At 40.3% G+C, this 25,250-nt stretch overlaps 2 protein-coding genes across 7 annotated transcripts in view; both read left to right on the forward strand.

Annotated features, from left to right (window-relative positions):
* Positions 1-2,779, forward strand: part of snx1a (sorting nexin 1a) — a 15,446-nt gene extending 12,667 nt beyond the window's left edge. For 3 of the 5 annotated variants that reach the window (XM_036950517.1, XM_036950502.1, XM_036950519.1), the window contains 2 exons: positions 54-125; positions 405-1,563. In XM_036950517.1, the coding sequence (XP_036806412.1) occupies positions 54-125; positions 405-455 (123 nt within the window). In that variant the 3' untranslated portion in view covers positions 456-1,563. Of the gene's footprint in view, positions 1-53; positions 126-404 lie in introns of all 5 variants that reach the window. The other 2 variants (XM_036950499.1, XM_036950509.1) reach the window with 1 other exon arrangement.
* snx22 (sorting nexin 22) lies at positions 2,022-25,244 on the forward strand. 2 transcript variants are annotated; one of them, XM_036950532.1, is made up of 7 exons: positions 2,022-2,203; positions 18,475-18,558; positions 18,839-18,943; positions 20,079-20,173; positions 22,328-22,360; positions 22,848-22,915; positions 24,507-25,244. In XM_036950532.1, the coding sequence occupies exons 1-7, from the start codon at positions 2,144-2,146 to the stop codon at positions 24,638-24,640; spliced, it is 579 nt and encodes a 192-aa protein (XP_036806427.1). In that variant the 5' UTR covers positions 2,022-2,143; the 3' UTR covers positions 24,641-25,244. The 2 variants fall into 2 exon arrangements, with proteins under 2 accessions (XP_036806427.1, XP_021420831.1); XM_021565156.2 differs by lacking the exon at positions 2,022-2,203 and adding an exon at positions 7,432-7,745.
* The last annotated feature ends 6 nt before the right edge of the window (positions 25,245-25,250 follow it).

Consider the following 25,250-nt stretch of genomic DNA (forward strand, 5'->3'; position numbering starts at 1 on the left):
ATGGAGAGAATAGAAAAACAATGTATTGCTTGTGTTGTCATTTTTTCTAACAGAAAGAGAAGGCCCGCGATTTCAAGAAACAGATCATCAAATACCTGGAGTCTCTGCTACAGTCGCAGCAACAGGTAATAGTTTCTGCTCAATGGAGTAAACCTGGGCCTGTATTCATAAAGTGTCTCAGAACATGAGTGCTGATCTTGGATACATTTAGCCCTTTCATATGGACAGGGGTATTTTATCCTATTTAAGCACATGTTTTGAATATGGACCCTGCTAAATAAAGACTGGGTCATTACATTACGCATGAGTTATTTGGTATAAGAAGGCAGTTTCCAATGGTAATAATATCTGAATTGTTTTGGGAACATGGGTGACAATGTTCTTGTACTTCTCCCTCTTTTTAGCTGATAAAGTACTGGGAGGCATTCTTGCCAGAGGCAAAAGCGATTGCGTGATGGAGTCCGCCAGCCAATGGAAAGAAAGAAGAGGAGGCGGCCTTTTTTTATACACTTTACCTCTCGCCTATAAACCAAGAAAATAACCAGAGAGTGCGCTGCAAATGGAAATTTGATTCGTTTTTTAAAATCATCCTAAACCTATAGCGCTTCATTCTAACTGTTGTATTAATAATTGTATATTTTCATTTAACCTTCCACATATATTTTCTAAATGGTGAAAACAAACTTTAGCTCTTTTGTGATGGTATGGATGTGTGTGAGGGCTGGGTGTCCAACTTGCGTATGCAATGTTAATGATTCCATTAGTTTCCACTTCAGAACAGGAGAAATCATTGTTCTCAGTGCAACATCCTTATATTAACAATAGGAGATTTTTTACACATTAGCATTGTTAATAATTCACAACAGAGTGCCCATCACACACATGACACACGAGGCAGAGTTTCTGGGGCTTTCAAGGGGATCTAGTTGAATTAAATGCCCAATTCCAAATCAAACACCAGCACCCTACTCCCCATGCACTTCTTAAGAATCAAGATAAAGGATTGGGTATAAGTAAGCAATAATAACACAGAACATCCACCTAGTCTTTCAAAAGGCTTGGCATTGTTGCTATTGTGGCTGGGGGTCCATTTTGAATTGAGTCAAAGACACATGTGGATCCACATTCAGCCTGTATAATTTGGGAGGATCTTGAGATGTTTAAATTTCTACATTTTGAATCAAACTTTTTTTTTTTATTATTATACATGATCGGTTCAATCACTGTGGACATGACATCAACCCTCCAAAATAAAAGTCAAGAAAATAAGAACCAAGGTTGATAAGTGTGACAAATAATGTAAAACGTTTAAACCAAGTCAGTAACTGTTAAAAGTACTGCTGGTCCACATGGAAAGCACGTTAATTTCAATGGAAGCTGTCATTATATAACAGTTACTGCAGATTGTGATTAATTTGGATGAATGGCATCGGATTTGGGGGGAAAATGAAACCGTTTCAGGGAAATACTCCTACATCAAAAGGGCAATCAAATCTTCCCAACGTGCATTGTAGTTTTCACTTTGCATGAGGAACCACATCCATTAAAATGATCACTTACCTATATTCTTTGTGGAACAGAGTTGTTACAGGTTGTTACTTTCCCAGAATGAAAGGTCTTTAATTCAGTAGACTAGCTAGTAATACAATTGGGTTGGTCATTCTGATTGAGTGAAACTTCCTGGACCTTGGGCAAACAGTTGATCATGATTTAATGGCTCATATTAGCGCCATGTTTAAGCTATATACATATGACTAAGTCTATTTTTCAGTGCTTGTCAATTAGTGTAAGAACATGGACCTCGAGACGCTTGGGTCAAACAACACCTGTTAAGATTAAAGATGCCCAAATCATAATTGTAGTAATCAAGAGAAACAAGCAAGACTCAAATGTATGAGATTTTGGGATGTAAACCATCCACCTGGGAGGATGCTAAAGACTGATTGTTTAGCAACAAAATGACGCGTGCGCAGCTATGGTGCAAAACAGATGGGGTTGGCTTAGATTGTTGACATGTGAACTTTATTTTGTCTTCAATGTTTATTGAAAACGAATGAGCACTCAAATCCATCGTTAGTTGTTGGTTAGCTATCTTGCATATACGTAACGTCAAAATACCTCAAGACATGGTATCAAGAACAAGATGAAACGAGCCACCTGCAATTCTCCACAAGCCCCATTTGAAGCGTGCGCATCGTTTGACGTGAGCTAACCCTTCTATAGTGCAATTCAAATGATTCTTCTAACGTGTTGGGATGCATTTTATTTTAGAGCATACAATATACCGGGAGAAGTTTCTTCTATATCTGTTTATGTAAGCCATAGGCCAATACACACACGTTTCTTCCATCGTTGTATTGTCACTTTAAGGGGAGAGACAGATCATTGGTTAAGGCAGATATAAATTAATCAACGTTATACTTTTACATAAAAGGCTACTAATTTCCAACACTCAATGCTGCTGTCAAATAAATTATAATTTTGTTATGACAGCCCAATTAATCGATCCCACTTCTAACATACATTTCTCTATTTTGGATTAGCATTTTTTTTTTCTTTCTTAAACTCAATTGCGGTAATGCCTACACAACAGATGATACCTAATGGGGACGTTTAATTCTCGTTGGCAGCTCAGACACCAGAGTTTTTTTTTTTTTGAACTGCCGTAAATTATGGGAACTAAAGTTGTTTGAAGAAAAATTTAAAAAGTCGTCAAATTACCCGTTATTTATATGCCCCCTCCATGTGCAATACTAATAAAATGCTACTGTATTCCGGAGTTCCTGTGGTAAAGCATTGGCCCACGTGTTCTGTCTTAAAGGTTCAATTATACTCATCAAATAATTTCTGGGTAACAATTAAGTACCTTGCTGTGATTGCTTTTGACCATTTTAATTTAAAACAATTTCTCAAGCAATAATTTTGCTGGGACAGTCTGAAAGTGGACTGAGTAGCTGTTATTGGCAGAGATGTTTGGAACTCTTATTGGTCTAACTAATTTAGCACATGGTGATGTCTCCAGGCAGTCCAAAAGCTCCATCCAAGTTTTCAAACAGCTCTTACATTTGAAAAGGCATTTTCACAGTATTATTCCAACCTCTGTGAAAATATACACTGAGTGTACAAAACATTAGGAACGTCTTCCTAATATTGAGTTGCACCCACTTTTGTCCTCAACACATTCTCAAATCTTCGGGGCATGGACTCTACAAGGTGTCGAAAGCGTTCCATAGGGATGCTGGTCCATGTTGACTCCGATGCTTCCCACATTTGTGCCACGTTGGCTGGATGTCCTTTGGGTGGTGGACCATTCTTGATTAACACACAGGAAACTGTTGTGTGTGGAAAAACCCAGCAGCGTTTCAGTTCTTGACACCAGTGTGCCTGGCCCCTACTACCTTATCTCGTTCAAATGCACTTAAATCTTGTCTTGCCCATTTACCCTCTGAATGGTACACATACACAATCCATGTCTCAAGGCTTAAAAATATGTTTTTAATCTGTTTCCTCCCATTCATCTACTCTGATTGGAGTGGATTTAATGGGTGACATCAATGTTTAATAGCGGTTGGCATCCAATATGTTGCATTACTGCCCCCAACTGGAATATAATATAAATCCATTATACTTTGATACAAAAACATTTGTGTGAAAACAAAAACACTACCCCATTCCACTACTTTGACTTTATCTGCTCCTGCACCATGCCAACGGCCTGGGAGGATGGGACACCACCGCTCAACACACCATGTAAATCTTCTGAAGTCAAATGTACTTCTCTGCAGCTGCCAACATCTATTTTCAGTGATTTCTGCAGTACAGTTGATAACCATTGCTATGAACGCTAAGAAGCCAACGTTAGTGAAGTATATATCACTCGTTGGCCTATCACGCTGTGCTGGCACAGATCTACTACCCACAGGGATCCTCTCAGGATCCCTCACCCTTGACCCATCCTCCTCTACTTTCTTCACTGCCTCAGCATACGACAACTTCTGCACTACTCTGGCCACTTCAACCTGTCTCTTTCGCACCGGACACTTCTGATTCCCAGCAAAATGGACACCCCGTACAGTTGGCACACACAACTTTATCCATCGAAACGACATAATCCTCTGTCTTATGCCGTCCTGAACACTTCCCACATCTTGGAATCTCCCTCCTACACACTACTGTAACCTGTCCATAAATGTTGCACCTGAGACACTGCTGTGGATTCAGAAGAAAAGCTCTAACAGAAACTGATATATTCTAACATGACTTTATTGGTAAAAGACACTAACTCAAAACGACTGACTGTGACTCTCGATGCCAGGATCAGACTCTGAGCTTTTCACCACACCTTCCACCTCACTTCACTCACTTCACTTCCATTTCACCTCCAGAACTCAGTCTGGCGTACCCCTCACTCTGTTTGCACTTGACACCAATCTTCTTCGACACACCTCCCTCTTTTCCGCCATCCTCAACAGATAAAGACTCAAGCTCTGCCTCCCTCACTCTTCAACCTCTTCTTCCATTTCTCCTCTGAAAACCAATTAAATGACTCCTTGTGAAAATATTCCACTTGTCCACATCGAAACCTCTTTCTTGCCTCCTCAACAGAACATCTCTACTACAACTGACAGCTCAACAGGTGACATCAATAAGGGATCATAGATTTCAGTCTCATATTCCTAATGTTTTGTACACTCCCGTGTATATAAAACAAAGTAAAATCACGTTTTTGACTGCACTGGGCCTTTTAACCTATTAGAGGATGTGTATAAAGCTATTATATTGCCCTCAGGCTCACACACCCTACTCTGAGACACTAGTAGGGAACTGATCCTTGGTTTGAAGCCCTCACACTTTCACTGTTGCTTATGTTTTTAGTCACATTCCTTTTATAAGCTCCTCTTTAGCCTCAATGTCCTTTGCTTTTAAGTTGAATTGCTAAAACTTGACTTACTGTAGGAGTAGTTTTGTTGATGTTGGTCTATCTTTGCAACTCATCTGCCAACATCACATTAGGTTTAGGGTTATGCACATACAGAAACCCCCTGAGGTTGTTGACGGAGCAGCCCAAGCTAGCTGACTATTCAGGTGGAGAAATACCTTTCCTCCAACTTTCCCTTTACTCACTTCAGGTCAAGTCTAAACAAGACCTTGGTAGGTAAAATGTCTTACAAAAGCTGAGGGTAAATTATTTCCCAACAATGACTTGTGGGTTTATAGTCCAAGTTCTTCACTGTAAATCTTTTTACGGGAACCTTGCCTTGTTTATCTTTAACTTAATGTATTTTTACAGCCACTGTCACCTCAAGGACAACTTTTCTCAGAACTCTGGTGAAATAAAGCCTTTTAGAATATATTATTTGAATTAGTGTGTGTTTTCAGAAGCTCCAAACAGATCAGATTGTCCATTATACAAAGCCCAGCCTCACATGGCCAATGACCACATAGCTGAGACTAACTTTATTTTTGTGCTGTTTTTTTAGTTTGCTGATGCTGTGACTTCTACTGCAGTAGTTGTGTGCATACAGCTAATGTTATCTTTGTTCCTACTGTACTCTAGCCTTCTGTTTTTTTCTGGTTAACCAAGTGTATAGCGCAGCACAATGCCCTGTTCCTCAGAGTTGCTTATGTGAGCATTATTTCCTGCTTGGATTGAATAAGCCCAAGTCAGCAGAGGAATACATGAAATAGGAAGTCACAGGATATCATGTCACACCATGTGATTCTCATTTATCATTTTCTATACATAGAAAAAATTGTCAATGGACTTGTGTAAATATGCAAATTCGTGTTTGGTCAGGTAACCATGTTATAGCCACAATCCTCAATAATAAGTATATTGTTTCACATTAGAAAGTGTGTGTGTGTGTAGCCTATGAAATGACCTTGGGAAAATCTCAGACCTGATTTGTAGTGAATTTCTCTTTAATAACCTATTAAGGTCTTAAAGGTACCTAAAGTGCAGAGTATCAAACTCCTGAGACATTTGTAAAAAAAATAATAATAATTTAGGGGGGTGCAATTGCAGATAGAACCTTAAGGCTCTGAAATGTCAATCTGGGTTCAGCCATGAGGTTTTATCTACATACATTAAGAAATTAAGACTAATTACTGTCATCTCTGAACGACGATCCAACATCATACACTAAGATTTTTAAAAGTGTTGTTTTAAAAAAATGTGCCTTCCATTATGAGTCATGAGTGATTTCTGCATAGTGCATCTATAAGAAAATAAATTGTAGAAATAGGCAGGGTTTATGACTTTGTGGCAGTGATGACCGACTAGCCTAGACCATAGAGCACCGCAATGGAGGTGTCATAACCATAAAACCTAGCGGTCAAAGAGGGAAATGGCTCCAATCGTTTTTTCACCATTTATTTTCCCTTAGGGGATTTTAGAAACACTTAAAATAACGGCTGTGTAAATCTCTCGGACAAGGTGATTTATCAATATATTTGGCTCTATTTATGCTCAGATTAGAAAATGCTAATTAGCCTCAACGTAGACATCATGCAAGACTACAAACTCCCTGTAAACTCCTGAGAGTCATCGCTTTCTGACACCTATGCTAACTTGCACAAGACCGTTCACAAAATTGTCCACTTAAAGAAATGCAGCCATTTTGTTCATTACTACATTTATCTAACATTAGATAGTTAATCCAGAGATTCTTACCTTTGCCTCGATTCGGCAGTTTCATCATCACGGCATTGTTAGTTCTTTATGATAGCCAAATTAGCATTTCATTTCGGGGGTAAATATTGGTGAATATATTATTAAGAGTGATTTACATGGTTATCAAAACGTCATTCCAGTGTAATCCTACACAAAACACAGACCTTATTTGAAGTGTTTCTAAAATACCCTATGGGAAAAAATGAATGGTGGAACACTATTGGAACCATTTCCTTGTTTGAGCACTAGGTTTAATGGGTATTATGACTCATACTGTAGTACTCTATTGGCAAAGACGTCTGTATTTGTATTTGCATCTGTATTTGTTTAGGCTGGTGATTGGATTGCAAATATAACCTTATAGTAATATAGTGCCATGTTCAAATGGGTTTATGCAGATAGAACTTTATAGTTCAAAAATATATTTTTGAAATCTAACTTCACAGACGGATGAAGAACCATCTAAACATCAATTATATGTGACCAACTCATTTATTTATTTTTTTATTCCAAATAGAACTTCATAGTCCGAAGCTTTCATTATTGTCTTTCTTACAAAAGCAGAATAGCCCTACCTCATCAAGAGACGAAGCTATATGTAATCTGTCAAACCATTTATTCCCGAACACCATGTAAATTAATGTTGTTTTGGCATTATGGCTATTGAATTAATGCCCTGTGTAACACGAAACATTTGAATCAACACAAGGATGTCGTTTTTTTTTCTTTTAACGTAGGGCATTTTAGATGGGGTGCACAGATTCTCCAAATACTTTGTGGGAGGAGCATTGGAGAGTGTCTCAAACGTTGCCCTGAATTTACGGTAACCGAGTTGATATTGTCACGTTGGCCATTATCGCTTTATGTTCTCTTACCTGGATTTCCCCCGAATGTTTAGAAGGGGACATTGTTAAAGATTGAATACAGAAAAGCCGCAGCACCACTCAGTAGGAAGGCAATTGGACAGTTTGCGCTCAGAAAAGTCCGATGAATGGCTGAAGATTCCCCTATGATTGAGGTATCGATTCCGTCGCTGGAGCGAGAGGTAGACGAGTCGGGGAAATTGAGAAAGGTAAACTGTTGTAGGCTTAAAAAGTATCTGGATATGTGTGGTACAGTAAGGTTCAAAACTTATTTTAAGGCATTCTCTTATGTTTTCCAACAACTTGTCATGCATATTTTGTTGGACATATAAGATTTTTAAAGTAATTTTTTTACTGCTTGGATAGGCGATATTCCACTGGTCCTGGTTTGCAGTTCGTGCCGGCTGCCGCGCCATTCCTTTGCACCAGGCAAGCTAGAAGGGCACCTATTCCATAGATTTATATAGCGTTTATTATATAATTTCTATCATTTTGTGAATCATTGGTGCCCTTGTGTCCTGTATTACACAATTGTGAAAAGCTTCAGTTGTCTGTGGCAGCTTTCTCCCACTTTCCCTTAAAATATCATTTGAAAGCCATGAGCCTCATTTGAAAAAGAGACACATCAACACAGAAGTATTGCAGTTTGCATGCCAAACAAAAGGAAGCCAAGCACCCAATCTTTTTTAGAGGACAGTTGCCATAAACACAGGCTACACTCAGTGGTGGAAATAGTACCCAATCGTCATACTTGAATAAAAGTAAAGATGCCTTAATAGAAAACGACTCAAGCGAAAGTCACCCAGTAAAATAGAACTTGAGTAGAATTCAAAATGTATTTCGTTTTAAATATACGTAAGTATCAACAATACATGATATGAATCATTTTACATTCCTTGTTAAGTAGACAGACAGCATGAATTCGTTTTTGAAATTACGGATTGCCAGGGGCCAGTGACCCATCATTTAGGGCAGGTGGGGCTGAGCCCCAAATCTTTATAACTGTGTTTTTTTTTTTTTGGGGGGGGGGGGGGGGGGGGGGGCTTGCCTGTTTTGCATGTTATTTTGGCATTAATACGTGTCACATAGGCCCTAACAGTTTGGGCACTGCTTGTCACTGTTATAGTGCAATTAATGTATTGTTTAGTGTTATGTAGTGTCTTTGCTGGCATCCATCAAAAAAACATTTTTTAGTTTGCCACACCAAGATTTACATGCTAAAATCGCCACTGCCAGGGGCACACACCAACACAATTTACAAGTAATTTGTTTAGTGAGTCCGCCAGATCACATGCTGACAACTGGCTCTGCTCGTGAGTCATTGTGCGCATGTTGATTTTGTCTATGCTCTCCAGACGCGTTCATGACACGCAGGTTAAAATACCAAAACCAACTATATTAATTAATGTCAAAACTAGAGGTTGGCCGATTAATTGGCATGGCCCATTTGTAATTGGGTCCGATTTCAAGTTTTCATAACAATCGGTAATCAGCCCTTTTGGACAGCGATTATGGCCGATTACATTGCAATCCACGAGGAAACTGCATGGCAGGCTGACCACCTGTTACGTGTGGACCTTGTGGTTGCAAGGAGCCAAGGTAAGTTGCTAGCTAGCATTAAACTTAACTTATAAAAAAACAATCAATCTTCACATAATCACTAGTTAACTACACATGGTTGATGATATTACTAGGTTAACTAGCTTGTCCTGCGTTGCATATAACAATGCGGTGCCTGTTAATTTATCATCGAATCACAGCCTACTTCAACTTCTCCAAACGGGTGATGATTTAACGGAAGTACATTAGCGAAAAAAGCACAATCGTTGCACAAATGTACCTAACCATAAACATCAATGCCTTTCTTAAAATCAATACACAGAAGTATAAAATGTTTTACCTGCATGTTCAGTTTTAAAAAATTAATGTTAGCAGGCAATATTAACTAGGGAAATTGTCACTTCTCTTGCATTCAGTGCAAGCAGAGTCAGGGTATATGCAACAGTTTGGGCCGCCTGGCTCGTTGTGAACTAATTTGCCAGAATTTTACATAATTATGACATAACATTGAAGCACTTAGACTTAGGGTTGACACCCGTTTGATGAAATACAGAAAGGTTCCTTATTTCACTGAAAGAATAAACGTTTTGTTTTCTGAATTATTTTACCATATTAATGACCTAAGGCTCATATTTCTGTGTTTTTTATAATTAAGTCTATGATTTAATACAGCAGTCTGACTGAGCGGTAGGCAGCAGCAAGCTCGTAAGCATTCATTCAAACAGCACTTTACTGCGTTTGCCAGCAGCTCTTAGCAATGCTTGAATCACAGCGCTGTTTATGACTTCAAGCCTATCAATTCTCGAGATTAGGCTGGCAATACTAAAGTGCCTGTAAGAACATCCAATAGCCAAAGGTATATGAAATACAAATGGTATAGAGAGAAATAGTAGACGTGTCATAATTCCTTTAATAACTACAAGCTAAAACTTCTTAACTGGGAATATTGAAGAACTGGGAATATTGAACCAGAAGCTTTCATATGTTCTCATGTTCTGAGCAAGGAACTTAAACGCTAGCTTTTTTACATGGCACGTATTGCACTTCTCCAACACTGTGTTTTTGCATTATTTAAACCAAATTCAACAGGTTTCATTATTTATTTGAGACTAAATAGATTTTATTTATGTATTATATTAAGTTAACATAAGTGTTAATTCAGTATTGTTGTAATTGTCATTATTATATATACATATTAATTAATTGGTATCGGCTATTTTTTTTGGTCCTCTAATAATCGGTATCGGTGTTGAAAAATCATAATTGGTCGACCTCTAGTCAAAACACACTCAAAACATTCATGGACATTTAGCTAGCTTGCTAATTTGACTTGGGAGAAAAATATTTTGTTGTTATTTTAGCTCAAATGCATATGGTAATTTATTTGCTGAAACTTTGTAGAATTTTAACCCATTTTGAGTCGCACACAATCGTGGCTTCTCTACTCTGACAATTAATCCACAGATAAAAAGGGAAACCTAGTTTGTTTTCAGTTTTCCTTGATGAATCTCTCCTCCGTTGTTCTTCTGTCGATTTTACGTGTTCTATTGATAAGTGTGTGAATTTGACAATGTTTCTGTCCTGCTAAGCATTCAAAATGTAACGGGTACTTTTGGGTGTCAGGGAAAATGTATGGGAGTAAAAACAACATTTTTCTTTAGGAATGTAGTGGAATAAAAAATATAAATAGTCAAGTACAGATACTTAAATGGTACTTCAAAGTATTTGTACTTAGTTACTTTACACCACTGACTACACCTAGCTGCCGGAATGACATTTGCCAGTAGAAAAGTTGGTGTTGACAGCACTTTTTGCACCTACCTAGCACTGGGGACTTGAGTGCACTTTTTGTCTGCATTTACATAGGCAGCCCAATTCTGATCGCTTTGGATAAAATAATCCGCTAAATGGCTTATATAGGATATACATAACATGACTGAATATACTGGCACAAAGTTCATGGACTTGGGCAAGACGTTTTTTGTTTTTGACAGTGAAAACCCCCAAACAATGTCTGACGTCATTTACCACCGGTTTTGGTTGAGAGCTGTTGGCTTGAGAGCTGTCTGCTTGTTGGCTTGAGAGCTGTCTGCTTGTTGGCTTGAGAGCTGTCTGCTTGTTGGCTTGAGAGCTGTCTGCTTGTTGGCTTGAGAGCTGTCTACTTGTTGGCTTGAGAGCTGTCTACTTGTTGGCTTGAGAGCTGTCTGCTTGTTGGGTTGAGAGCTGTCTACTTGTTGGCTTGAGAGCTGTCTACTTGTTGGCTTGAGAGCTGTCTGCTTGTTGGCTTGAGAGCTGTCTGCTTGTTGGCTTGAGAGCTGTCTACTTGTTGGCTTGAGAGCTGTCTACTTGTTGGCTTGAGAGCTGTCTGCTTGTTGGCTTGAGAGCTGTCTGCTTGTTGGCTTGAGAGCTGTCTGCTTGTTGGCTTGAGAGCTGTCTGCTTGTTGGCTTGAGAGCTGTCTACTTGTTGGCTTGAGAGCTGTCTACTTGTTGGCTTGAGAGCTGTCTACTTGTTGGCTTGAGAGCTGTCTACTTGTTGGCTTGAGAGCTGTCTACTTGTTGGCTTGAGAGCTGTCTACTTGTTGGCTTGAGAGCTGTCTACTTGTTGGCTTGAGAGCTGTCTACTTGTTGGCTTGAGAGCTGTCTGCTTGTTGGCTTGAGAGCTGTCTGCTTGTTGGCTTGAGAGCTGTCTGCTTGTTGGCTTGAGAGCTGTCTGCTTGTTGGCTTGAGAGCTGTCTGCTTGTTGGCTTGAGAGCTGTCTGCTTGTTGGCTTGAGAGCTGTCTACTTGTTGGGTTGCATCTACACAGGCAGCCCAATTCTGGTATTTTTTTCTTAAAAATATCTGATGTGAAAAGATCTAAAAACAAGCTAAAGGAAACCCTTTGCCCAAGTCTCTGAACTTTGAGCCAGTAAATTCAGTCACGTTATATGTTGCCAATATACACAAAGAATACAGAACATTATGAGCGCCTGCTCTTTCCATGAAATAGATGGATGAGGTGAAAGCTATGATCCCACTTGTTAAATCCAAGTTAGATGTCACTTGTTAAATCCACTTCAATCAGTGTAGCTGAAGGGGAGGAGGCGGGTTGAAGAAGGATTTTTAAGCCTTCAGACATGGATTGTGTGTGTGCCGTTCAGCGGGTGAATGGGCAAGACAAAGTATTGAAGTGCCTTTGAACGGGGTATGGTAGTAGGTTCCAGGCGCAACGGTTTGTGTCAAGAACTGCAATGCTCAACATTTTCCTGTGTGTATCAAGAGTGGTCCACCACCCAAGTGACATCCAGCCAACTTGACACAACTGTGGGAAGCATTGGAGTCAACATGGGCACACATCCCTGTGGAACTCGTTCGACACCTTGTAGAGTCCATTCCCCAACGAATTGAGGCTGTTCTGAGGGCAAAAGAGGGGGTGCTACTCGATATTAGGAAGGTGTTCTATATGTTTTGTACACTCATTGTATGCCATTTAGCAGATACTTTTATCCAAAGCAGTAATTGTATACTTTTCCTTATTGGTTGCCACGGCTGGAATCAAACCCATGACCCAGTTGAAAAATGGGTTCACGTTACACATCCCACAGCAGCTGTAGTCTTAACAGGATGACTAACTTGCCTGCCTCCATGATCAACACAAGTAAGACTGAAGTCATTTTTGACTGACACATAATTCTGCTTCGAGTCACTCTTGAGCTTTTGGTGTGTGTTCACACTATTGTGCCAACCTGAACAGCACTTTCTGTGCAGGCTTGGATATGTTCTCTTCACATTGTTTACTCCTTTCCAGCATGAGACTAATATTGCTTGGGAAGCTAAAAGTGAGCTGAGCTGACCCTTAGCTAGTCTGATAATATAGCTGTTGCCAGTCTTCTTTTAAACAAGCAGAGGGGCATAGTCAATTATCCATTTCTTGAAATAGAGTGGGGTTCAAGAAGTGGTCCACTCATATCCCTTTCACGCCAACATGCCGACCCAAACTATTCTGTGCTGGCTTGTATATTTTCTATGCACATACAGTACATTGCCCTTTCAAACAGGGTTCAAGCTAGTATGGTGCATGCGTATCCAGGCCAGTTCAGCAAACATTGGATGAGCTCGGCTGAGTAGTGTGAAAAGGGTTTAGCTTGTCTGTTAACTGTCTGATTTGGGGTGCTGCGTGTTCCACCCTGAGCCTTCTGCTGTGTTATGTAAGGAGGGGGCATCAGGCCCCTCTATGCCAGGGGTTTGCAGGTGGAAATATCTAGCCCTATCTGCACACCTGCAACAATGAAAGCTCTGTGATGGAAGGGTGACCATTGACGGGATGGCGAGAAAGAGAGGATATCTGGAGTTCTGTCTGTAAACCGGCTGTATGGCTTCAAGAACAAAGAGACCCGATATGGAAAAATGGTCTTTCTGATGACAATCTCTGTACTCTCATAAATCCCCACGGACTGAGTGAATGTACCATCAGCTCATCTGTAGACATATAATTGCATGGGGAACATATAGTGACATTTTGTTAATTGAAATTAACGAGTTAAAGCATCAAAAGTGGATGAGCTGTTTTTTTTTTTTTTTTTTTACTTGTTTACCAGTCTCGAGTGAGCAGACAAAGACTCTTTTCTTTGACAGGAAGTACCTTTTTGGGCAGATGTAACTCAATCAGTTAGATTATGTGCTTCTTGTCCTGAACAGTAATTTGGTAAACGAATGAAGAAGCACAAGGTGTGCATGCGTAGGCTGGGGGAGTTATTTCATATGAAATAGGCGCTGAGGTTTGAGACTGACTTTGCAGGTTAGTTAAGCAGGCTGAACATTGAGCAGAAGCAGGTACTTGTTGTTCATTGTGATACTTGACTTTGTGGAACTGACTAAACCAGTGAGTTCCGCCATAAAGGGAAGAACAGCAACTTCAGGAAAGGGACATTTGTGTGTCATTGAGAGGAATTGGTTACTTTTAAAGCTCATGAACAGTCAGTCACATATCTTTGTCACTAAATAACCATTAATCACAGTTTTGGTGATGGTCAAAAGTCTGTATCGTCCGGGTAATAATCGTGTATTATGTAAACAGTAATCTTGTAACATCTCAAATGTAGAGGTCGACCGATTATGATTTCTCAACGCCGATACCGATTATTGGAGGACCCCCCAAAAAAGCAGATACCGATTAATCTGACTTTAAAAAAAAAAAAAAATGTATTTGTAGTAATGACAATTACAACAATACTGAATGAACACTTGTTTAAGCTTAATATAATACATCAATAAAATCAATTTATCCTCAAATAAATAATGCAAAAACAAAGTGTTGGAGAAGAAAGTAAAAGTGCAATATGTGCCATGTAAGAAAGCTAACGTTTTAAGTTCCTTGCTCAGAACATGAGAACATATGAAAGCTGGTGGTTCCTTTTTAACATGAATCTTCAATATTCCCAGGTAAGAAGTTTTAGGTTGTAGTTAATATAGGAATTATAGGACTATTTCTCTCTATACAATTTGTATTTCATATACCTTTGACTATTGGATGTTCTTATAGTAACAATATAGCTTCCATCCATCTCCTCGCCGCTACCTGGGCTCGAACCAGGAACACATCGACAACAGCCACCCTCGAAGCAGCGTTACCCATGCAGAGCAAGGGGAACAACTACTCCAAGTCTCAGAGCGAGTGACGATTGAAACGCTATTAGCGTGCACCCTGCTAACTAGCTAGCCATTTCACATTGGTTACACCAGCCTAATCTCGGGAGTTGAAAGGCTTGAAGTCATAAACAGCGCAAAGCTTGAAGCATTGCGAAGAGCTGCTGGCAAAACGCACAAAAGTGCTGTTTGAATGGATGCTTATGAGCCTGCTGGTGCCAACCATCGCTCAGTCAGTCTGCTCTATCAAATCATAGACTTAATTATAACATAATAACACACAGAAATACGAGCCTTAGGTCATTAATATGGTCGAATCCGGAAACTATCATTTCGAAAACAAAATGTTTATTCTTTCAGTGAAATACGGAACCGTTACATTTTTTATCTAACGGATGGCATCCCTAAGTCTAAATATTGCTGTTACATTGCACAACCTTCAATGTTATGTCATAATTCCGTAAAATTCTGGCAAATTAGTTTGCAAAGAGCCAGGCGGCCCAAACTGTTACATATACCCTGACTCTGCGTGCATTGAACGCAAGAGAAGTGACACAATTTTACCTGGTTAATATTGCTTGCTAACCTTTCTTTTAGTTAAATATGCAGGTTTAAAAATGTATACTTCTGTGTATTGATTTTAAGAAAGGCATTGATGTTTATGGTTAGGTACATGTTGGAGCAACGACAGTCCTTTTTCGCGAATCATCGATTTATATGCAACGCAGGACACGCTAGATAAACTAGTAATATCTTCAACCATATGTAGTTATAACTAGTGATTATGATTGATTGACTGTTTTTTATAAGATAGGTTTAATGCTAGCTAGCAACATACCTTGGCTTCTTACTGCATTCGCGTAACAGGCGGGCTCCTCGTTTGGCAGGTGGTTAGAGCGTTGGACTAGTTAACTGTAAGGTTGCAAGATTGAATCCCTGAGCTGACAAGGTAAAAATCTGTCGTTCTTCTGCCCCTGAACAAGGCAGTTAACCCACCGTTCCTAGGCCGTCATTGAAAATAAGAATGTGTTCTTAAGTGACTTGCCTCGTTAAATAAAGTCTGCAAAATCGGCGTCCAAAAATACTGATTTCTGATTGTTATGAAAACTTGAAATCGGCCCTAATTAATCGGCCATTCTGATTAATCGGTCGACCTCTACTCAAATATATACTCTGGGCAGTGGGCACTGATTGCAGAGTATGGTAACTCTATAAAAATAATTTATAATGATTTTACCAGTATGATAATTAGTCAAGGATGGATGATTATTCTGCTCGTGAGGATCCATGTTAGATCCAGTGGCTGCCTGGATAATGGCCACAGCCCTCCTGCTCTGAGAGCTCATTCATCCATGGATTGAGGGTCATCTGTTTCGGACCATCATTGGTATGTGATGACATGGCTCCAGCCCCATCGGTCCACTGGGTCGCGAGTCGCCTGGGCAACCCAGGAATATGGAGGCCATGTGCCTTCTTTGAACAGCTAGCCTGGTACCAGATCGGTCTGTGCTCTCTTGCCAGAGATGGTACATGGCAAGACGGCACAGACACATCTGGGACCAAGCTACACAGCTACAGACAGTCAAAATGACTGTTCGCTGAGAGAGGAGTTAAGTACTGTACTAGGCTGACCGCTCGAGTCACTGCTGATTTAGGGTCAGCCCTCTTTCGAAGTAACAGAGCGAGTGCTCAGCCAGTTGCGAATAATTAAGGACCATATGTATTTTTAGGTCAAAAATAAATACCAAAAAGGTCAACTCTTTAATAACAGTTTATTTGTTTTATTGTGTTGGATGGTTGTAGACTAGTTCATAGATTTTAAAATGTAGCTTTAAATCAGTTATAGGGTGGTAACATCGTCCTTGTAGCAATCACTCTGGATCAACCCCTGAGAGAGGAGTTTAGGTGGAAAGGGGGGCATGGGCCTTTAATAATAGCCTGAATGTAGCCAGTCAGCTATATTTAACGTGACCAAAAAAAAAAAGTGTGGATCAACTGCATGACTCGGCTAATCCCCATGTCAGGATGACTCTCTGTCCTGGGTCATGTTCATTTGGCACTAAATATAAGGAAACAGACTCAAATGGGGAGGGTCTACCTGGATTGTTTTCTGCTGCATGCCCTTATGAACATGACCCTGAATACTGGATTCTAAACAGCATGTCCTGAAGCTCCACCTTTAAGTCAACAACTTCAAAGGAATATTTAGATAATAGCTTGCTGGAAATGTAGGCTAGAATTTTTTGTCATTCATTGTTCACCACACCTTGTCATGTTTACACAGAGTCCCTTCTATTCATATTTGTGAAAGTCTATCCCGCTCTCTTTTATGTCAGTGGCTATTTATGTATTATTGTTAACTTGGTTTCAGACCAATTTGGAGAAGATGTCCCTGTTTTTTTTTTTTCATTTTAGAAAGCGGGGAAGACCAAAGGATTTTTGTACTTGTACTTGTCATTAATAAGCCTTCTTATTAACTACCACGGCACACACTGGAGCTTCACTGGAAAAGGAAGCATTTCATTGCTGCCCTTGTTTGATTTGTTGTAATGTACAAGAAAGCAGCCTACAATCATTTGTGTACTATCAGTGGTATTTTCCAAGCATAAAAAAATGTGGACAGTGCACTTGGGCTATAAAAACAATACTGATCCTGCAACTCCTGTCCTTTGGCTGCATTCTGCCAGTTATCTGTCCTCCAAATGACTGATTGCTAAGGATGTGCAGGTGCACTGTAGCAGATGTGTCATCCCATTCAGCAAGCTATAGAATGCCTTTAAGAAAGAACATTTCCACAGGTTGTCCTTTTTACCTAGGGTTATGGTCATTCTAGGATATCTGTGTTGCTTTTCTTGTGAGCAGTAATACATGTATAGCTGAGTTGTTTTTGACCACGTAAAGCTGTAATATGTAACTTTTTTTTTGTCGACCCGACCAAATGCACATAGAAATTTGAGAGAGAGATCTGTGATTCTCATCGGTAGATATGTTCTATGTGCGAATTGTCTATGCATTCTGTTCATAAGTTAATTTTTTCCCCCTTTTATACTTTCAATTTTGTACACCAGCTTCAAAATGCTGAAAATACTCTATTTTTGGTATTTGAAAATATATTTCACATCGGTTTAGATGATACAATTATTCTATACACTACACTTTGCGTGTTTTGCCACAAACTTAAATTAGAATTTTAGCAACCACGAAAAAGGCGAAGCGATTTCTGTACATCTAGTTGTTTGCCCTGTCTGTTGACTGGTCAGGTCTAGGCAAGTGCTCCTGGGTAATGTCCCAATTGTCTCTCCTGCTTCCCAAGACTGCATTTGACCCCTTCACTGATTTTGAAAGGAAATTACTAGTATAAGAAATATGGTGGGAACTCCCACAAGCCTATGTCCGCCCCAACCATTTGTGTGGACGAGTTCACACTGCAGGAAAAAGGAGATATTGGGATGCACACCTTGTCCAATTCTCAAGCAAAAGCTGTTATTTATTGCCAACAGGCCTCTTCCTTCCCCTGCTGGATATCTGACTGCATTACACTGGACACGAAACTCGGGCATGATTGGAGAACGTCAAGTCCCATCTAGTTTGTGTAGAACTAACTACCTTTTAGAAAGGCAAACTCTTATGTGAATGGAAAGACTTACCTTTTGTACATAAATGTTTGTGTCCGATGACAAGCAAACAATTCTCTTGATATTCCTTTCCAGAAAACCAGTGTAATAGCGCAAAACTATGCTCTGCTCTTTTCTAGCTCTTCAGAGTTGAGATATTGTTCAATGGAAGGAAACACTTTGTGCTCAGAAGACACAGTGAATTCCAGACCCTTCACAGAAAGGTAAAACAATTGCTGACTCTCTGCCTCCCCTTACTTGACACCAGAATTATACCGTATCTGAATGATTTTAAAACTATATTTTTACACCGTATACTCTACTCTGTTGCCATACAAACCAATGGCTAACTGCTCTACAAATATGCTTACATTTCCCTGCTTGAAACATGCAAATGATGGTCGCAATGCAACGGGCTTAGTTGTTGTTGCATGCATGACGGACATTAAGCCATTACAGGCCCATCCCCGTAATGTAATTTACAGTTTCCTCCTGCCTCCATAGCTGAAGAAGATTCTGCATCCCCCAGACTTCCCCAGCAAGAGGAGCACCCATCTGAGAACCAAGCCTCTTGAGCAGAGGAGGCAGCAGCTGGAGGACTACATTCAGGTAGAATAGCGTAAATACATGTAACACTTTACTTGACACCCAACGTCATAACAGCTGACATAACGTGTCATAATATGGTCATGACACTGTCATGGCCAATATATTTAAACAAGTTGTGACATATATTGCGTTATTTTATGGCTGGTTATGACACCCACATAAGATTGTCAAAACCCACATTTATTCCAATGTGTTTTTTTCCCAGCCAAGAAGTTTCCTTTCGTTTTGAAAGTTTGTTTCTTAAGTCCTTTGTTGTAATGAATTCTGTTTACGGTCATGTTTTTTTTTTCTTTTTCCCAGCATATTTTAAGTAACTTGCAGAAAATACACGTTGACACTATCGTGAAGCATTATGACCGTCCTGTGCCACTTTACTTGGACTAAGAAAATAAACTTTATGACCCCCCCCGTCGAGAAGTATTATGACCGTCAAAATCATTTAAGCCAGATAGGCCTATCACGTACATGCCCTTATGTCAGTCATCAGTCAAAAAGACGCTGTCTCGTCCTGCTCCTGAAATTTGTGCTCCGTTTACAATGATGTTTTAATATGGTCAATTTCTGAACATTTTATAGAACATAAATATACTGTTAATTAACAAGTAGGCTGTGGTGAAATGGAATGTTTTGCCTTGTGTGGTGGGTTTTGTGGGTTCTGACACTCTTATGTAGGGGTCATAACCAGCCATAAAATATTGCAATATATGTCACAAACAGGTCTAAATAGATGTCATGACAGTGTTCTAACAAGTTATTTCAGCTGTCATGACATGTTATGACGCCGGGTGTCAAGGGAAGTGTTACCATATTTACTTTATTCCGTTAGGAGGACTACATATATTAATTACATACCATGTTCAGTTACCACATTCACGTATGAAATGTAATGAATTGATATATTGTACGTGCCATATTAGGACTTTGAAACTATATTCGGGTAGGAATTGACATAAAATATTTAGGTATGACTGAGGGACTGAGGGACTGTGTTCCGTATGGTGCTTGCAGTAGCCCCGCTGGATTGCAGCCTGGGATAGTTGACATTTTCAATAACAGTTACTAATCCAATTTTTAGACTGTGTGTGTGTGATCAAAACCATTTTTTTTTGTATTTTCTACTGGCCCCTCTCTGTAGGATATAATTTACCAGTATGAAGAAGTCCCTCAGGTGCTGCTGGACTTCCTGCATGTGAAACATTTCCACTCTGGGAACAAAATAAGCAGCCTTGAGTATGTACCTGCCTGCCTGCCTCTGTCCCCTCACTTCAACCAGCTTCTCACATCAGGTTCACTTCAGTAAAGTTATCAGACAGAAAAAGAAGTATATTGAATATGACGTGTGTGTGGCTAGGAAAGGAGAATCTGATGTCGGTCAAGATTTTATGATATCTGAGGTATACAGTGCCTTCAAAATATTTACACCCTTTGATTTGTTTTGTGTCAATGATCTACACACTATACCCCATGTCAAAATGGAATTATGTTTTTAGAAATGTTTACAAATAAATGAACAAAATAATCAAAAATAAAATAAGTATTCAACCCTTTTTGTTATGGCAAGCCTAAATAAGTCACAAGTTGCATGGACTCTGTGTGCAATAATAGTGTTTTAACATGTTTTTTAAATGACTACGCCATCTCTGTACCCCACACATCTGTAAGGTCCCTCAGTCGAGCAGTGAATTTCAAACACAGATTCAACCACAACGACCAGGGAGGTTTTCCAATGGTTTGCAAAGAAGGACACCTATTGAATGTCCCTTTGAGCATGGGGAAGTTGTTAATTACACTTATAGGATAGTGTATCAAAGATACAAGCGTCCTTCCTAACTCTGAGGAAGGAAACCGCTCAGAGATTTCCCCATGTGGCCAATGGTGACTTTAAACCAGTTAAGAGTTTAATGACTAATACTAACCTAATTGAAAGAGTGAAAAGAAAGAAGCCTGTACAGAATAAAAATATTCCAAAACATGCATCCTTTTTGCAATATGGCACTAATGTAATACTGTAAAAAATGTGGCAAAGAAATTCACTTTTTGTCTAGGGGGAAATCCAACACATATTTTCAAGCATGGTGGTATCTGCATCATCATATGGGTATGCTTATCAACATCAAGGACTAGGGAGTTTTTTTTAGGATAAAAAGAAATGGAATAAAGCTAAGCATAGGCAAAATCCTAGAGGAACTTGTTTGTCTGCTTCCCATCAGATACTGGGAGACAAATTCACCTTTCAGCAGAACAATTACTTAAAACACAAGGCCAAATATACACTGGAGTTGCTTACAAAGACGACATTGAATGTTCCTGAGTGGCCTAGATACCATTTTTACTTAAATCTGCTTAAGTCTATAGTATGACTTGAACATGGCTGTCTAGCAAGGATCAACAACCAACTTGACCGAGCTTGAAGAATTTTGAAAAGAATAATGTGCAAATATTGTAAAATCCAGGTGTGCAAAGCTCTTCGAAACTTAGCCAGAAAGATTCACAGCTGTAATCGCTGCCAAAGGTGATTCTAACTTGTATTGCCTCAGGGTTGAATACTTATCTAATCAAGATATATTAGCATTTTATTTTCCAAAATAATACACATTTTTTAAAAATAGTTTGTCTTTCACTTTGACAGAGTATTTTGTGTATGTAGTTGACAAAAAAAATACAATTAACTCTAATCTCACTTTATAACAACAAAATGTGGAAAACTTCAAGGGTTGGGAATACTTTCTCAAGGCACCTTATGCGCTGCAGTGTTTTGCAATTGAAAATGTAGAGACTTTCTGTTGAATTCAGTCATGTTATATGTAGCCAATGTACAAAACATTAAGAACACCTGCTCTTTACATGAGACTGACCAGTTCAAAGCTATGATCCCTTATTGATGTCGTGTTAAATCCACTTCAATCAGTGTAGATGAAGGGGAGGAGACAGGTTAAAGAAGGATTTTTTGTAAAGCCTTGAGACAATTGAGACATGGATTGTGTGTGTGCCTTTTTCAGAGGGTGAATGGGCAAGACAAAAGATACAAGAGTTTTTGAACGGGGTATGGTAGTAGGTGCCAGGCGCACCGGTTTGTGTCAAGAACTTCAACACTGCCAGGTTTTTCACGCTCAACAGTTTCCTGTGTCTATCAAGAATGGTCCACCACTGAAAGGACATCCAGACAACTTGACACAACTGTGTGACACATTGGAGCCAACATGGGCCAGCATCCCTGTGGAACGCTTTAGACACCTTGTAGAGTTCATGACCCGACAAATTGAGGCTGGGAGCGCAACTCAATATTAGGAAGGTGTTCCTAATGTTTGGTATACTCTGTGCATATTGTTTAACATGGGCAAATAATAGGCTGTAATAAAAACAGTGGTTTCCTCATCATTTCAGATCATTTGATGATAGTGACCCTCAGGGATATGGGTGAGTTTCCCTTTTATCTTGTGAACAGCCATGTGTATTCTGCCTGTGTGCCATACAGTACATGTCCCCCTGTAGTTTGGTTTCCGAACCGGTCCTCTGGTTTATTCTCGGGCTCGGGACCCTCTGAAGTTCCACTATGATCTATTCTAACACTAGCACATGTGACTCATCTTGCCAACTCACCAGCAAGCCCTTGATTTGTTGAGTCAGTTGTCCTGGTGGATTGGCGGGGGGGGGGGGGGGGGGCAAAGTGAGAAGGTCTACTAGCTTATGAGGGTTTGGGCATGCAGAGCAGAGGGCAAGTGTAAATGCCATACAAAAATATGCAAATTTAATTTATGCATAAGAAAAGTACATGTATAATCTCAATTTAGAATGCTGAAATCTGCAAACGGTTACGCTCCATATTGCAACGCACACATCTATATTGTATTAACATTTTGCTCATTCAGCTCTTCGACTCACCCAGTGGTCTCTTGTCCCTCAGCTGTCAGCTGCAGCATCAGCGTGTGGTGGGATTCTGTCGTGACCCCTATCTCCTGGAGTCCCCCTCAGGTACGGCAGGCTTCCGCATTGTCGTATGGCTGTTGGAGATCCTTAGACCACCCAGACGATTAAAAGGGGGGGGGGGGGCTTACACTTGAGTGTCTAAAACTAGGTAGAGAGTAAGTAGAAATTATAATGGACCTATACTGTATATTTAGAACTGCCCACCCTTGGCTGAGAGCCTATCTCCTCCTTTTGAGATCACCACACTTTCTACCATCATTGCCAGTAACATCCAGCTCACTGTTAATGTTTCCTCAGGATGGTCTCCCTTTTTAAAGAGCTTGCTGAAAGCTTTCTCTGCTAAATGGCCTGTACTTTAGTATTTTTGTTGATGTTTTAGTTATTGGTCGTGTTCCAGATCAAATACAGTATATGGATAGAAGTATGTGGACACCTGCTGCTCGTCGAACATCTCATTCCAAAATCATGGGTATTAATATGGAGTTGGTCTCCCCCTTTGCTGCTATAACAGCCTCCTCTTCTGGGAAGGCTTCCACTTGATGTTGGAACATTGCGGGGACTTACTTCCATTCAGCCACAAGCATTAGGGAGGTTGGTCACTGATGTTGAGCGATTAGGCCTGGCTCGCAGCAGGCGTTCCAATTCACCCCAAAGGTGTTCAATGCGGTTGAGGTCAGGGCTCTGTACAGGCCAGTCAAGTTCTATCACACCAATCTCAACAAACCAGTTCTTTTTGGACCTCGCTTTGTGCACCGGGGCATTGTCATGCTGAAACAGGAAAGAGCCTTCCCCAAACTGCTGCTACAAAGTTGGAAGCACAGAATCATCTAGAATATCATGTGCTGTAGCGTTAAACTTTACCTTCACTGTAACTAAGGAGCCTACCCCGAACCATGAAAAACAGCCCCAGTCCATTATTTCTCCTCCACTAAACTTTAGTTGGCACTATGCATTTGGGCAAGTAGCGTTCACCTGCCATCCACCAAACCCAGATTCGTTACTTGGACTACCAGATAGTGAAGCGTGATTCATCGCTCCAGAGTGCAATGGCGGCACGCTTTACACCACTCCATCTCCATGCTTGGCATTACGCATAATGATCTTAGGCTTGTGTGCGGCTGCTCAGCCATGGAATCCCATTTTATGAAGCTCCCGACGAACGGCTATTATGCTGACGTTGCTTTCAGTGAGTGTTGCAACCGAGGACAGACGATTTTTACACACTCGGCGGTCCCGTTCTGAGCTTGTGTGGCCTACCACTTTGCGGGTGAGCCGTTGTTGCTCCTATACGTTTCCATTTCGCAATAACAGCACTTAGTTGACCGAGGCAGCTCTAGCAGGGCAGAAATTTGACATTGACTTGTTGGGACTTGACGGTGCCACATTTAAAATCACTGAGCTCTTCAGTACAGTTGATTCTTCTACCAATGTTTGTCTATGGAGATTGCATGGCTGTGTGCTTGATTTTTTTTTCATACACCTGTTGGCAACGGGTGTGGCTGAAATAGCCGAATCCACATTGGAGTTGCCTGCCAGGTCTCACAATGCCAGGATAGGCGGTATCAGCTATCCACATATGGCGTGCAACTAATCTAGTCAGCAACCATGGTATTGAACTTTTAATCTATTCCAACAGATCTGCCGGACATCGTCACGGATGGGGTCCTGCAGGGCTTGTACCCCCGAGACATCCGTGTCAGCTTCACAGCCTGCACAAAACCCAGCCTCCCAGAGAGACCCAGTCTGGCTCCAGTGATTCCCTCTATATAGTGGCAGCCCATGCAGAAGTCCTGACACTAGGATCTGTGGATTTTAAAATGGCCTTGATAGTAATTTGGATGAATGTCGTGTCTGAATCAGCAACCAATGGAGGCCCATTTGCTTGTATAGTACCATACAATAGAGAAAGTTTACATTACTCTGGGTGCTTGACTAAAGTCACAGGCCAATTGAAGAGGTTCTAGAAAGCAATGTCATAAGTTGGTGGTTCCTGTTGATGAGTCCCCCATGAACTGCCTTAGGTCATTTTGAGTGACTTATCGGTCACCTGCCAGCTCAATGTCCATATGTTCCAGCTATCCACATGCAACAATTTGATTCTCACTAATAGGGTGGCAGGTAGCCTAGTGGTTAGCATGTCAGGCCAGTAAGTGAACGGTTGCTGGTTCGAATCCCCGAGCTGACTGAAATGCTGTGCCCTTGAGCAAGGGCTGCACCTATCCAGTGTGGCAACAAACCATTGGTTTATGCATGAAAGCAATAGTCTGCCTGGAATGAGTTTCACAATCACTGGCATTTCATATGTAAATGTTTTTACATGTTAAGCTTTATATTAAAATGTAATACATGACCCATGTTCATATATAAAAATGTTCATTGT

This window comes from Oncorhynchus mykiss, chromosome 2, assembly GCF_013265735.2.
Source record: "Oncorhynchus mykiss isolate Arlee chromosome 2, USDA_OmykA_1.1, whole genome shotgun sequence".
In the NCBI taxonomy this organism is placed as follows: domain Eukaryota; kingdom Metazoa; phylum Chordata; class Actinopteri; order Salmoniformes; family Salmonidae; genus Oncorhynchus; species Oncorhynchus mykiss.

What these genes read in the sequence shown, in the direction of transcription:
- snx22 (XM_021565156.2), top strand. Translation starts at nt 7,665, where the DNA reads ATGGCTGAAGATTCCCCTATGATTGAGGTATCGATTCCGTCGCTGGAG. An exon ending in AGTCGGGGAAATTGAGAAAG is followed by an intron (nt 7,746 to 18,474) that starts GTAAACTGTTGT and finishes GCTCTTTTCTAG; the next exon opens with CTCTTCAGAGTTGAGATATT. An exon ending in AACAAAATAAGCAGCCTTGA is followed by an intron (nt 20,174 to 22,327) that starts GTATGTACCTGC and finishes TCATCATTTCAG; the next exon opens with ATCATTTGATGATAGTGACC.